A 14,385-nucleotide genomic window follows, 5' to 3' on the forward strand; every position below is an offset into this window, starting at 1 on the left:
CTCTAATGGCTTTCCTTTTGATCCTAGAATTGTAAAAATATGATTTTTACTTCCATTGCATATGATCTAGAGGCATAGGGTAGTTTTGCATGCACCTATATGATTTAGGGTAAGGGAATGGAGAAATCCAAGATTCCCAACAACTTGAACAGGAAATAGCGCTCAAGCACTAGGATTGCTCAAGTGCTTAGCCTCACTCAAGTGCTCGAGGCACTCAAACTATGGTTAAGTGTGCTTGAGCACTCATGCATTTTCTATTGAGATTTGAAGAATATTTTCAAGATTTTCATGCAAATTGGATTTGGAAACCTATTCATGCCGAACCTCCTCAAGTTATTTTCCTATAAATACCTCCCCATAACCAAATGTACAATAAAAGGTATTAATTTCATTACCATTATTATTTCTTCATAGTTTTCTTAATAACATTTTTTATGCCACTTCGCTTATAATACATTTGATACACAAAAGAATAATTCTAAGGAATAAAAAATGTTAAAAAATAATAGTTACTCTTTATTCATTTGGTTATGATAATGGATTTAATCCAATATTTAACATTTGTTTCATTTTTATTTCTTCAAAATTATTATTTTTAATATCATTTGGTTCAAGTCTAACTAAGTCTATCTTAGAAAAACCTCATTTAGTGTCCAAATTAGTCTATGTATAGTTTTTTATTCTTTAAATTTTTTTTATTTTATTTTTTTAGTTTTGTTTACTTCTCTATTTGTATTGTTGACCTTTTTTTTTTTTTTTTTTCTGTTTTTACTTAAATTTTTTCTTTCATTTAGTTTTATTTTTAAATTTTAAAAAGATTAACTTTTTTCTATTTTATTATATATTGTTTCTTATTGATATTTATATTTAAATAATTATATGTATATTTATGGGTGTCTATCTTTGTCTCCATATAATATTTTTTTTATTCCTTTTTTTTTTTTAGTTTTACTTTGTTAATTTTTCATTTTCCAATTTTTAGTTTTAAACGTTATTTTTCTTACATATGGTTGACCCATAAATGCTTAAATTCTTAAGAAACCCAAAAGCCCATATAACTATCTGAATTTTTTTATTCCAATAATATGATGAAATAGTTATCATGTTTTTCATTGTCCCATGTAAAATTGCTAAATGTTGGAATCTAGACATTCTTTCAATTATGTTACGAAGAATAGCTAAATAATGGTCATGCACAAATTGATAGACAAAGAATGTTGATTTTAATTATGTTCTTACATGATGTATATAACCAAAACTTCACTTTGTATTTACCTTGCATGCCTATAAGGTGATTCCCACTTAGGTCCAACAACACCAAGTTTTCTAGAGTGCATAATCCTACAGTACCATTGAAGGGGAAAAAAAGATTAGAGATGTTGAAAATTTTAATATTTTACCATTAAAAATAATAATAATTACACATACCTTCGATTGGAAAAAATCCTTCCAAAGAGTTCCATTTGAGAGACAAATTTTTAAGGGATGTGAATATATTCAATTGTTGAAGGCTAGTATTCTTGAACATGTTTTGGTTGAGGTTCAAGGTCTCTAGCTTTTTGAATATGGACAAGCTTTTTGAATCTACAAAAAAAAATAAATAAATAAATAAAATAAAATAAAATATAAAAATTTCACATTTACACATGTAAACAATCCAAACTTTTAACCTTCATAGAACTATTGAAACTTTAACAAAAATAAATTGTAAAAAATGATCATAATTAACTTACATTTGAGATTCCTCCTATTAAAAACTACATACACTTAGTTCTAATTTAAATATTTTATTTATATTTTTACATTATATTTCAATTAAGGAACTACAAGATTCTTAATCACATAGATATGAGAAATAGAGAAAATTTAGATTGTCTTATAACCCATATTTATATTTTATTGCAACATTTTCATCTCCCACCATCCACTATTCTTCTCTATATATTTGTTATAAAGGAAGTCTTATTCATATATTAGTTTCTTACAAACTAGAACCAGCCTTTGTAGGTTATTCAAGAATGTTTTTTTTTTTTTTTTTCATTTTTAACAACAAGACTTTCATTCACCCTTGAAGAGTAATTGCAAAGGTTGAATAATGCAAACTTCTTTGCAATCTCCATTAGCTCACGATTTGACAAGCATTCTTAATTTCAAAATTAAGTTGTAATTAAGATATACTTCTATTTTTTAAAATAAAAGCTTTTATTTAAAATATAGGAATTATACTAAAAATACAAATTCACTTTATATTCTTAAAAACTCTTTTCAAGATTTTTAAAATTTGAAGAAAAGAAATTCTTTGTTTCCTCAAATTTAAAAAAATTTGGAAATGATTTTTTATATAAGTCTCTACTTTTTATACATATAAGATTTCTTATATTTCATTATAGATTTTTTTGTAAAATAAATAAATAAATAAAATAGAAGAAAGGAAGTGTATTCAAACAATACCTAAACTATCACTTGTTTGTTTAACAGAAACTGATATTTAATTTCTTTTACATTATCACTAAGGAAAAGCTTTCTTCTCATGAAAGTATAGTTTAAAGTGGTAATATAAATTTAACTGCACAACTAGGAAGCACTAATGGATGTGTTCAAGTTGTAGAGCATTAACCATTACAATGGCACCCAAGCTGTTGAACTAAATTACTTAGTTTTTTTAATCTCCATATGAATTATTTATAACCCAACTGGTATCAATCAAAATATAAATGGTTAATTAGCTTCCTAGCAGCCATTTCCATAATTCCAAAAGGAAAAGGTTTGCCCTGCTAGCTCTTTGAAATATACTTTATTCCCGTAATGCATATAAAAGTGATGGAAAATGGGTTTTTGAAGACAATATCTAATAATTAATAATGGTAGCAATCAAATAAAATCAAAAGCAATCACTTCAAATCATCAAGTACTTTCATTAGAATACTTTATTTTTCTTTCTAGTGAATTAGATAAAAGACTTCTATGACTATTTTAAAATATTTATAAAATTATATCAATACCATACATGTAAGTTTTCATTAATAATCAAGTTAATTGCTTTATAGAAATAAAGATTTTTAATTACTTATTAAAATATTAGTTATATAAAATATATTGCACAAGCTTGATGCATCTAGTTGGAACTTGAAATAAAGTTGAAATGGTAGTTGAGACTATTTTATATCAAATTTTATGACATTACAAAAGAAAAGTAACTAATGAGAAGAATTTGTTGGTTAATTTGATAGTTAATTTAATAACAAAATATCATAAGTTTTTTAGCAAGTTAATGAAGTACCTTGCAATAGTTGAAAGCTTTCCAAATTATTATAGCTTAAATCCAATACTTCCGTTTCTCAAACTAGCTAATTCTACATCAAATTAATATAAATGAAAAGAGAGATTAACTAAGCAACATTAAAAGCTAGAAATATATTGTACTTAATTTTAGAAAAACAATATACACATATAACATGCCTTGAATGGGAAAAGATCCATTTATTCTTGTGTTGTAAAGAGCCAATATCTTGAGTGATGTTATTGTGCCAAAAATTTTTATGAAAATTTTGTTTAATTCATTACCACTAATGTCCAAGATCTCCAATCTCTTTAAACTTGACAACCCTTTAAATCATGTAAAAAAGAGTAATATAATTTTAATCAAATGCATGTAATTGTAGCATGTGATCTTTATACTTATATTTATAAGTTTATATGTCATTTACATACTAATATGTTCATATATGTGTTTAGTTTCCAAAATCCTCATTCAGTTTGGTGGGTTTTAATTTTATCTGTTACAAATAAAATGGTCCATAGAGCTTGAAAAGCTTTTGTGATCTTTGTGAATTAAAACATAAAAATTTTCATGCTTTGTGCCTCTTTAATATGAATCCTACCTAAATAAGGAAAATTTTCTTCTAAACTTAAAATTGCCATATACGTTTCTAATAGGTTTAATTGATCAAAGTTTGTCCATGCTGGTGGGTTGTGGATGGATGGAAATGCACAGATGCTCATGGGTTGGGCTTTATTCACTCCAATGTCAACCAACTGGACTACATCTTAAAATAATAAGGCATGGGCCCTACTCAAGGCCAAATTATTTTGGCTCTATCAAACATATGGATTTTCATGAGTTAGGCCTGTCATTTAGGCTCAAGTTAGTCAATCACATTAAATAGGGATTGGGCCCAATTGAGGTCCTTGTTAAAGTCAAATTTTATGATCTTTCATAAACTGAGCATTACCAATAAGAAATATTGGAAACCAAGATAGAATTACATGATTGTGTAAATAAAGCCCAAATGACATGTAAGATTTCTTATATTTCATTAAAGAGTTTTTTTAAATGCATAGATGCTCATGGGCTAGGCTTTATTTAGTCCAATGTCAACGAGTTGGACTACATCTTAAAATAATAAGGCATGGGCCCTACCCAAGGTCAGATTATTTAGGTTCCATCACAACATATGGGATTTCATTAGTTGGCCTATCATTTAAGCTTAGGCCACCCAATTACATTTCATAGGGATTGGACCTAATTGAAGTCCTTGTTAGAATCAAATCTTATGATCTTTCATTAACTGAGCACTATCAATAAAAAATATTGGAAGCTAAGATAGAAACGACCACTAAAATCCTACTAACTGGGTTAAAGTATTACATGATTGTATAAATAGTAAGGGTGCATGTATATGTTAGGGTAATGTTTTCAGTCAATAGGCTATTTAGGAAGGGTTTTTTTTTTTTTTTTTTTTTTTTTTTTTTTTTTTTTTTTTTTCAGTTTCATCAAAAATATTTTCTTTCACCTTGAAAAGTAATTGCAAAGTTTGAATAATGCAAACTTCTTTGCAATTTCCATTACTCCTTTATTAAAATAAGTTAAATAAGTTTGAAGTGATATATGAAAATATATAGTAAAATGATTGGTTCCTAAGGTTATGCTTGGTTCCTAAAGAGTATTAAGAAAAGAAAAAAAATATTAAAGAAAATGATTTTATCATTTTCTATTATACCGTAGAAAATACCAAAGAAACTAAAATATAATAAAAAAATAGTTAGAAACTTATGTATTTTCAAGTCCTTTTATCTTTATATCAAAGAATTAAAATGAGCGAAACAACTTTGAAGTAATATATAAAAATTATTTATTTATTTTAAATCTATTTTTTTTTTAATTTCCCTTCGCTTTTTCTTTCCTTTTACTTTTCCTCTCTATTTTCTTTTCCTTTCATTTTACCTCAAATTTTTCAAAAACCAAACATAACATAAAAGTATGACACACACACAACATATATAAATTTTGAAATATTTATGAAGTTGTATCAATGTTATACATGTTAGTATTTATGGACAATCACGTTAATTAATTTATATATATATAAAAAAAAGTTTTCAATTACTTATGAAAATATTAGTTATATCAAATATGTTGCACATACTTGATGTATCTAATTCAAACATAAAAATTGAAAGGATGATTTGGTCTACTTTATATCAAATTTAATAATATTACAAAAGGAATTGTTGGTTAATTGGACTATTAATTTAATAACAAAATATCATAAGTTTTTTTTTTCAAGCTAATGTAGTACCTTGCACTGCTTGAAAGCTTTCCAAATGATTATAGCTTAGATCCAGCACTACCAAGTTTCTTAAACTGACTAATTCTGCAACCAATATGAATAAAAAGAGAGATGAATCAATAAACATTAAAGGCTAAAAATATATTATACTTAATTTTGGAGAAATAATGAAAGCATATAACATGCCTTGAATGGGAAAAGATCCATTCAGTCCCATGCTGGAAAGAACCAGTGTCTTGAGTGATGTTATTGTGCCCAAAGATTTTAAGGCACTTTTGTTGAACTCATTACCACTTATGTCCAAGATCTCCAATTTCTTTAAACTTGATAACCTTTTAAATCCTGTAAAATATAGTAATATGATTTTAATTAAAAGCATGTAATTGCAAGTTGTGGTCTTCACACTTAAATCTGTAAGCTTACATGTCTTTAATATAAGAATATGTGTCCAAATTTCTAATTCATTTTTGTGATTTTTGTGTTTCACTATTAGAAATAAAAAAGTCCATAGAGCTTCAAAAAGCTTTTCTCATCTTTGTGAATTTAAACATGAAAATTTTCATGCTTTCTACCCCTAAATAAGGGAAATTATTTTGTAATAGGTTTAATTGATTAAATTTTGTCCCTAAAAATGTTATACAAATGGGTTGTGGATCAGTACAATTTGGAAACGCATAGATGGTCATGGGTTGGGCTTTACTCTATTCATTGTTAAACCAGCCCGCCATTAGCTTAAAACAATTAGGGCTAGACCCTTACCCAAGGGTAGGTTTTTTTTTTTCTTTTTGTAAAATGTGAAATTCTGGAGATAATAATTCCTTGTTTGAAAGCAATCATCAGAGTAAAATTTTATGATCACCTTTCTTTAACTGATCTCTATCAATTTAGAATATGGAAATTAGGCTTTTTTGGAGGAAGATAAGGAAAAGGAAAGACAATTCCGCATATGGGAGCCTAAGTGTCGTTGCTAATTAATAATTACAAGACTGCTTACTTTGACTTGAATCCCACTTATTGGGTTGAGTATCAGATGATGGCGTAAATAATAAGTATGTTATATATATATATATATATATATATATATATATATATATATATATATATATGTATGTATGTATCCTAGGCTAATGTAATCTATACTATTTTAAAACAATAATTTTTATTGTTATGTTTGAATGTTAATTTATATTTTAAATTTTAATCATTAGTAATTGTGCTTATATTAAATTCAATAATTATTAGTGGACTTCTATTTTCTATTTGAACATTTTAAGAACTTATGCTAGTAGTCCCTTTAGAATATTTGGAGAACAAGTGAAAAGAAATTTGAAAAGGTGAGAGATAACATACCTTCATTCTCAATAAACCCATCAAATGAGTTTGTAGACAAATTTAGATGGTGAAGTTCTTCAAAAGGAAGGAATAAGGAGACATTTAGTAACCAGAATTTGACATTTTCATAATAGGACCAATCGAATTCCACAAAATTTTGTTGTTGCATTATAGCATTGAGGGAAAGCTTCTTAACTCGACCTGTGGTGGGATTGCAAATAACTCGCTCCCACTTACAACATTCACTAATGTTGTTATCTACCCATGAAGGGAGAAGAAAATCTGCATGTTCATCATTCAGTTTCAGAAAAGCCTTGAATTCAAGCAAACCCATCTTTTCTTCTTCGATGCAACCTTTGCATCCACATATTTGAACCAAGAGTAGTATGAAAACCCACGCCAAATATTTAGATGACAAACACTCCATTGAAAGTTCAAACATGGAGTACATGAGAGAAGACACTACTAAATTGCTTTTGATATGCAAATAGATGAAGAGTATTTAATTTAGTTGATTCATTGTTCTTGCCTATGAATTGTCTTGACCGGTAGTTTGATAGGCCCCACCATGCATGCTAAAGTCTATATTATATTCAAAAAGGCTATTTATGAGGAAAGAAATTGTAATAGATACAAATTATAGGGAAGACTTGATCTCACTTTAATATGTGCCACATGTTTAAAGGATTAAGTCTTTCAAACTAAAATTTTCTTGTGAGATTCATTGAAGTCATCATATTTATATTAATATCAAATCTAAGAGTCTTCATTTACCAATTTAATAGTGGAAAAAATAAATTAATTTAATTCAATTGTTTAATTTGTTGATTTTATTTCCATTTCTTTTTCTATTTTTTTTAATATCATTGAAAATCTTCAATCAAAATCACAAGAATAAAGTAACTTTTTTTTTATTTTATATTTTCTTTTAATTCTCTTAGATTAATTATTAAAATATTCTAAGTGACTTTTGAGTTTCAAAAAGTTTTCATGGTACATTCTATGGTACAAGAGAAGTATCATACTATTGTTTTATAGAGGGTAGAATGTCACAAAATTTATATTGATTTTTTAAATTCAATGATTGAGTTTGATCTTTAAACATTACATAGTCTAGATCAATGATGCTAAAGTACCTCTATGGTACCTTCTAGGATGATTTTGCTCATCATCATGTTTCCCAAGATGTTAATGAAAAGTCTGTATATCTATTGTTACATAAAGTCTAAGCCTAACTCAACCAAACTCGAGGAGAACTATTGTTTTAGGAAATATTATCTTTTTATTATTGATATCTAAATTATAATTTTAGAAGTATTTCTATTTTAATTGGTCTATCTTAAGCATAAAGCACTTGGAAATAGTCCTATAGTGTTAACATTAATTTTACTATGATATTTCATGTTTAGAGGCATTTAATTCTTTTTTTTTTTTTTTAAAAAAAAAAAAAAACAACATGCAGGAAATTTTTTTTTTTAAATGTTTGTTACAAAATAAAAATATTGAAGTGAAAAATAAACAATTTTTTTTTAATGAATGTGAAAATTTATTAAAATAGAAAAAAAATAAAGAAATTAATTCCATATCAAATACTTTTTTGATCTTGGATATCTTTTTAAGTATGTTAACTTCTTTTAGTATTAAAAGATCTTACAAATATCAATTATTAATTCAAATAAAATACTAAATTAAATAAAAAACTAAATGTTCAACTACATATATTTTATAATTGTCTTTTAACAAATAAGTTCTTATTTATTGAAATGATAATTTAGCAAAAAATAAAACTCAATTAATAATTTTGAATTTATAAATATATATATTATATACAATTTTATCATACAATAAATAAATTATTTATATTTTGTAGTAAACCAAAAAAAAAACTTCACTCAATATTGCCACCTAAGACCTCATACAATATGGAGAGACATACTTTCAAGTGAAAAATATATATATTCAATTAATGATATTCTTTTTAGGTGTAAAATAAAAAGTCAAATTTGACAATATTTCCAGTATCTTAGAGGCCTTTAAGAAAATGATCAACTTTCAACACCACAACTACAAATATACAACCTATAAATATTTATAAAAGGGCTAATTTCACTCACATTGCCTAAGGTTTAGTATAAATACATTAAACTGTCATTGGTTCTAAATTTCATTAATTGGAACTTCCATGAATGTATTCCATCCATATAAATTGTTTTTAAAGGACTGTTGAACACATATATCTAAAATAATTTTACATAAAATTGTTCCAAAACATAAAATTTAAAAACAAATTACATCTATAAGGGTGCTAATCAATTAAATTTGAAACCATTGGTGGCTAAGTATATTTACTGAGTGAAGTTAACTTATTTGTAAAAGTAATATGAAATATGAATGAATAGGGAATTGTGGGACAACTAGGCATAAAGGATTTGAATGTTTCAACAATAAAAGCAAATACTTTGAATAAAAGAAACTAACTATCCTATATATATATATATAAAGACATGAGGATTCTTCCAATTAATCAATACATATAAAGTTGTCGTAATGAAGAAGGCTAGATAGAAATAATTATAAATGACTTAATTTTGAGAAAGTGATATAAAGTTTATGAGTAACTAATAAGTTGTGTGACCACTAAACTCAATAAACCAATATATAGTTTCATAAAATATATGTTAATCATTATATGTGTGTATTATCAATTAATTTTTAAAATTTCATAATTAGGAAAAAAACAAAGTTATTCTAATACCATTCATGTAGGTATTTATTGATAATAAAGTAAATATTTAGGAAAAAATGTTGAATTACTTAACAAAATATTAGTTATATCAAATATGTTGCACATGTCTAATGCATCTAATTAGAACTTGAAATTTTATAATGTGACTTAATCTACTTCAAACTAAATTTTATGATACACTGGAGGAGAATTAGTATTTAAATATACCATCTAAATTACAATTTTAGATGCATGCTTACTTTAATTGACACCTCTTAAGCATAAAACACTAGCTAATTAAAGTCCAACATTGTAACTTCAATGTCATTGCAATATTTCATTTTTAAAGGTGTTCAATTTTTTTTCTTCAAGATAAGGGGAAATAAATTCTTTTTTAATGTCTATTACAAAATGAAAACATTAAATGAAAAATAAAAAATGATTTTTCTTAAACATATATACCTAAAATATTTTTAAAACGGTTCATTTTAGTCACACCTCCTAAGGTTTAGTGTAAATACACTAAACCATCATTAATTTGAACTCCCGTCGATGTATCCCATGAATATAAATTATTTTTTAGAGCACAATATTTATTTTTTAAAGAATTGTTAATCCTAAAATATTTATACCTAAAATTATTTTGAAAAATAAATTTTATACACAAATTACATCTTTCATAATGCTAATTAATGAAATTGAAATCATTGATGACTAAGTATACTTACACTAAACCTCAGAGGTTGTAAATGAAATTAACTCATTTTTAAAATGATTGGTAATATGAAATACAAATGAATAGGGAATTGTGGGACCACTAGACATAAATAATTTGAAAGTTTCAACAATAAAAACAAATACTTTGAATAAAAGAAACCAACTATCTTATAAAAAAAGACATGAGGATTCTTCAAATCAATCAATATCTTATAAAGTTATTGTAATGGAGAAGGTTAGAAATAATTATAAATGACTTGACTTTGACAAAGTGATATAAAGTTTGTGAGTAACTAATAAGTTATGGGACCACTAAATTCAATAAACAAATGTATAGTTTCATAAAATATATGTTAATCATTATATGTGTGTATGTATATATGTCAATTAATTTTTAAAATTTGTTAATTAAGAAAAAGAAAATTTATTCTAATACCATTTGAAAATATTTATTAAACTATGTCAGTAACATTTATGTAGGTATTCATTGATAATCAAGTAAATCTATAGAAAGAAAATGTTCAATTACTTAAAAAAAAAAAATAGTTATATCAAATATGTTGTACAAGTCTAATGCATCTAGAACTTAAAAAATTATAAGGTAACCAAGTCTACTTCAAACCAAATTTTATGATATACTGGAGAAGAATTACTATTTAAGTATGACATCTAAATTACAATTTTAAATGCATGCTTACTTTGATTGACCCCTCTTAAGCATAAAACACTCGCTAAAGTCCCACAATGTAACTTCAATTTCACTACAATATTTCATTTTTAAAGGTGTTCTACTTTTTAAAAATATGGGAAAAAGAATTATTTTTTAATGTCTATTACAAAAGGCAAACATTAAAGGAAAAATAAAAAACAAAAATTTTGTTAAACATATATACCTAAATTAATTTTAAAAGGGTTAATTTTAGTCACACTTCGTAAGATTTATTGTAAATACACTAAACCATCATTAGTTTTAAATTTCATGTGTTAGAACTCCTATAGATGTATTCCATCTATATAATTTATATTTTCGAGAATTGTTAATCCTAAAATATTTTTACTTAAAATTCTTCGGAAAAATAAATTTTATACACAAACTACATCTATTGGAATGCTAATTAATGAAATTTGAAATCATTGATGGCTAAGTATATTTACACCAAACCTCAAAGAATGTGAAGGAAATTAATTCATTTGTAACATGATTGGTAATATGAAATACCAATGAATAGGGAATTGTAGGACTACTAGACATAAAGGATTTCAAAATTTCAACGATGAAAGCAACATTCTTTGAATAAGAAAAAAGATAATTATCCTACCAAAAAAGGCATGTAGATTCTTCGAATCAATCACTATTTTATAATGTTCCCGTAATAGAGAAGGCTAGATAGAAATAATTATAGTTGACTTGACTTTATGGTGATATAAAGTCCATGCGTGACTAACTAGTTGTGGTACCATTAAATTCAATTAAACAAATATCTATGAGAATATTAATTAGTGAAATTTGAAATCATTGATGGCTAAGTATACTTACATTAAACCTTAAAAGTTGTAAATGAAATTAACTCATTTTTAAAATGATTGGTAATATGAAATAGAAATGAGTAGGGAATTGTGGGACCACTAGAAATAAAGAATTTGAAATTTTCAACATTAAAAACAAATTCTTTGAATAAAAGAAACCAACTACCCTACAGAAAAAGACATGAGGATTCTTCCAATCAATCAATATCTTATAAAGTTATCGTAATTGAGAAGGTTAGATAGAAATAATTATAAATGACCTGACTTTGACCAAGTGATATAAAGTTTGTGAGTAACTAATAAGTTATGGGACCACTCAATTCAATAAAAAAATGTAGAGTTTCATAAAATATATGTTAATCACTATATGTGTGTATATATATTTATCAATTAATTTTTAAAATTTGTTAATTAGGAAAAAGAAAAGTTATTCAAATACCATTTAAAAATATTTATTAAACTATGTCAATACCATTCATGTAGGCATTCATTGATAATCAAGTAAATCTATAGAAAGAAAATGTTCAATTACTTAAAAAAAATATTAGTTATATCAAATATGTTGCACATGTCTAATGCATCTAGAAGTTGAAAATTATTAAGGTAATTTAGTCTACTTCAAACCAAATTTTATGATATACTGGAGGAGAATTACTATTTAAGTATGACATCTAAATTACAATTTTAAATGCATGCTTACTTTAATTGACCCCTCTTAAGCATAAAACACTCGCTAAAGTCCCACAATGTAACTTCAATTTCACTACAATATTTCATTTTTAAAGGTGTTCTACTTTTTAAAAATATGGGAAAAAGAATTATTTTTTAATGTCTATTACAAAATGAAAACATTAAAGGAAAAATAAAAAACAAAAATTTTGTTAAACATATATACCTAAATTAATTTTAAAAGGGTTAATTTTAGTCACACTTCGTAAGATTTATTGTAAATACACTAAACCGTCATTAGTTTTAAATTTCATGTGTCAGAACTCCTATAGATGTATTCCATCTATCTAATTTATATTTTCAAGAATTGTTAATCCTAAAATATTTTTACTTAAAATTCTTCGGAAAAATAAATTTTATACACAAACTACATCTATTGGAATGCTAATTAATGAAATTTGAAATCATTGATGGCTAAGTATATTTACACCAAACCTCAAAGAATGTGAAGGAAATTAATTCATTTGTAACATGATTGGTAATATGAAATACCAATGAATAGGGAATTGTAGGACTACTAGACATAAAGGATTTCAAAATTTCAACGATGAAAGCAAGATTCTTTGAATAAGAAAAAAGATAACTATCCTACCAAAAAAGGCATGTAGATTCTTCGAATCAATCACTATTTTATAATGTTCCCGTAATAGAGAAGGCTAGATAGAAATAATTATAGTTGACTTGACTTTATGGTGATATAAAGTCCATGCGTGACTAACCAGTTGTGGTACCATTAAATTCAATTAAACAAATATCTATGAGAATATTGATGGCTAAGTATACTTACAATAAACCTCAAAGGTTGTAAATGAAATTAACTAGTTTTTAAAATGATTGGTAATATGAAATAGAAATGAGTAGGGAATTGTGGGACAACTAGACATAAAGAATTTGAAATTTTCAACATTAAAAACAAATTCTTTGAATAAAAGAAACCAACTACCCTGTAGAAAAAGACATGATGATTCTTCCAATCAATCAATATCTTATAAAGTTATCGTAATTGAGAAGGTTAGATAGAAATAATTATAAATGACCTGACTTTGACCAAGTGATATAAAGTTTGTGAGTAGCTAATAAGTTATGGGACCACTTAATACAATAAACAAATGTAGAGTTTCATAAGATATATGTTAATCACTATATGTGTGTATATATATTTATCAATTAATTTTTAAAATTTGTTAATTAGGAAAAAGAAAAGTTATTCTAATACCATTTGAAAATATTTATTAAACTATGTCAATACCATTCATGTAGGTATTCATTGATAATCAAGTAAATCTATAGAAAGAAAATGTTCAATTACTTAAAAAAAATATTAGTTATATCAAATATGTTGCACATGTCTAATGCATCTAGAACTTGAAAATTATTAAGGTAATTTAGTGTACTTCAAACCAAATTTTATGATATACTGGAGGAGAATTACTATTTAAGTATGACATCTAAATTACAATTTTAAATGCATGCTTACTTTAATTGACCCCTCTTAAGCATAAAACACTTGCTAAAGTCCCACAATGTAACTTCAATTTCATTACAATATTTCATTTTTAAAGGTGTTCTACTTTTTAAAAATATGGGAAAAAGAATTATATTTTAATGTCTAGTACAAAATGCAAACATTAATTGAAAAATAAAAAATAAAATTTTTGTTGAACATATATACCTAAAATAATTTTAAAAGCATTAATTTTAGTCACACCTCGTAAGGTTTAGTGTAATACACTAAGCCATCATTAGTTTAAAATTTCATGTCTTAGAACTCCTATAGATGTATTC

The 14,385-nt window shown here is 25.4% G+C and overlaps 1 protein-coding gene and 1 long non-coding RNA gene across 2 annotated transcripts; both read right to left on the reverse strand.

The window, feature by feature from the left end:
* Positions 1 to 1,195: 1,195 nt before the first annotated feature.
* Positions 1,196 to 3,306, reverse strand: LOC132254241 (uncharacterized). Its single transcript, XR_009466519.1, has 3 exons — positions 3,281 to 3,306; positions 1,429 to 1,584; positions 1,196 to 1,341 (listed from the first exon to the last, which is right to left on the reverse strand). It is a non-coding gene; the product is annotated as an uncharacterized LOC132254241 (long non-coding RNA).
* A 2,256-nt stretch (positions 3,307 to 5,562) lies between these two features.
* On the reverse strand, positions 5,563 to 7,357 carry LOC100242173 (putative receptor-like protein 8). Its single transcript, XM_019222045.2, has 3 exons — positions 6,921 to 7,357; positions 5,757 to 5,912; positions 5,563 to 5,654 (listed from the first exon to the last, which is right to left on the reverse strand). The coding sequence occupies exons 1-3, from the start codon at positions 7,351 to 7,353 to the stop codon at positions 5,563 to 5,565; spliced, it is 681 nt and encodes a 226-aa protein (XP_019077590.2). The 5' UTR covers positions 7,354 to 7,357.
* Positions 7,358 to 14,385: the final 7,028 nt, after the last annotated feature.

Source organism: Vitis vinifera, chromosome 9 (assembly GCF_030704535.1).
Source record: "Vitis vinifera cultivar Pinot Noir 40024 chromosome 9, ASM3070453v1".
NCBI lineage: Eukaryota > Viridiplantae > Streptophyta > Magnoliopsida > Vitales > Vitaceae > Vitis > Vitis vinifera.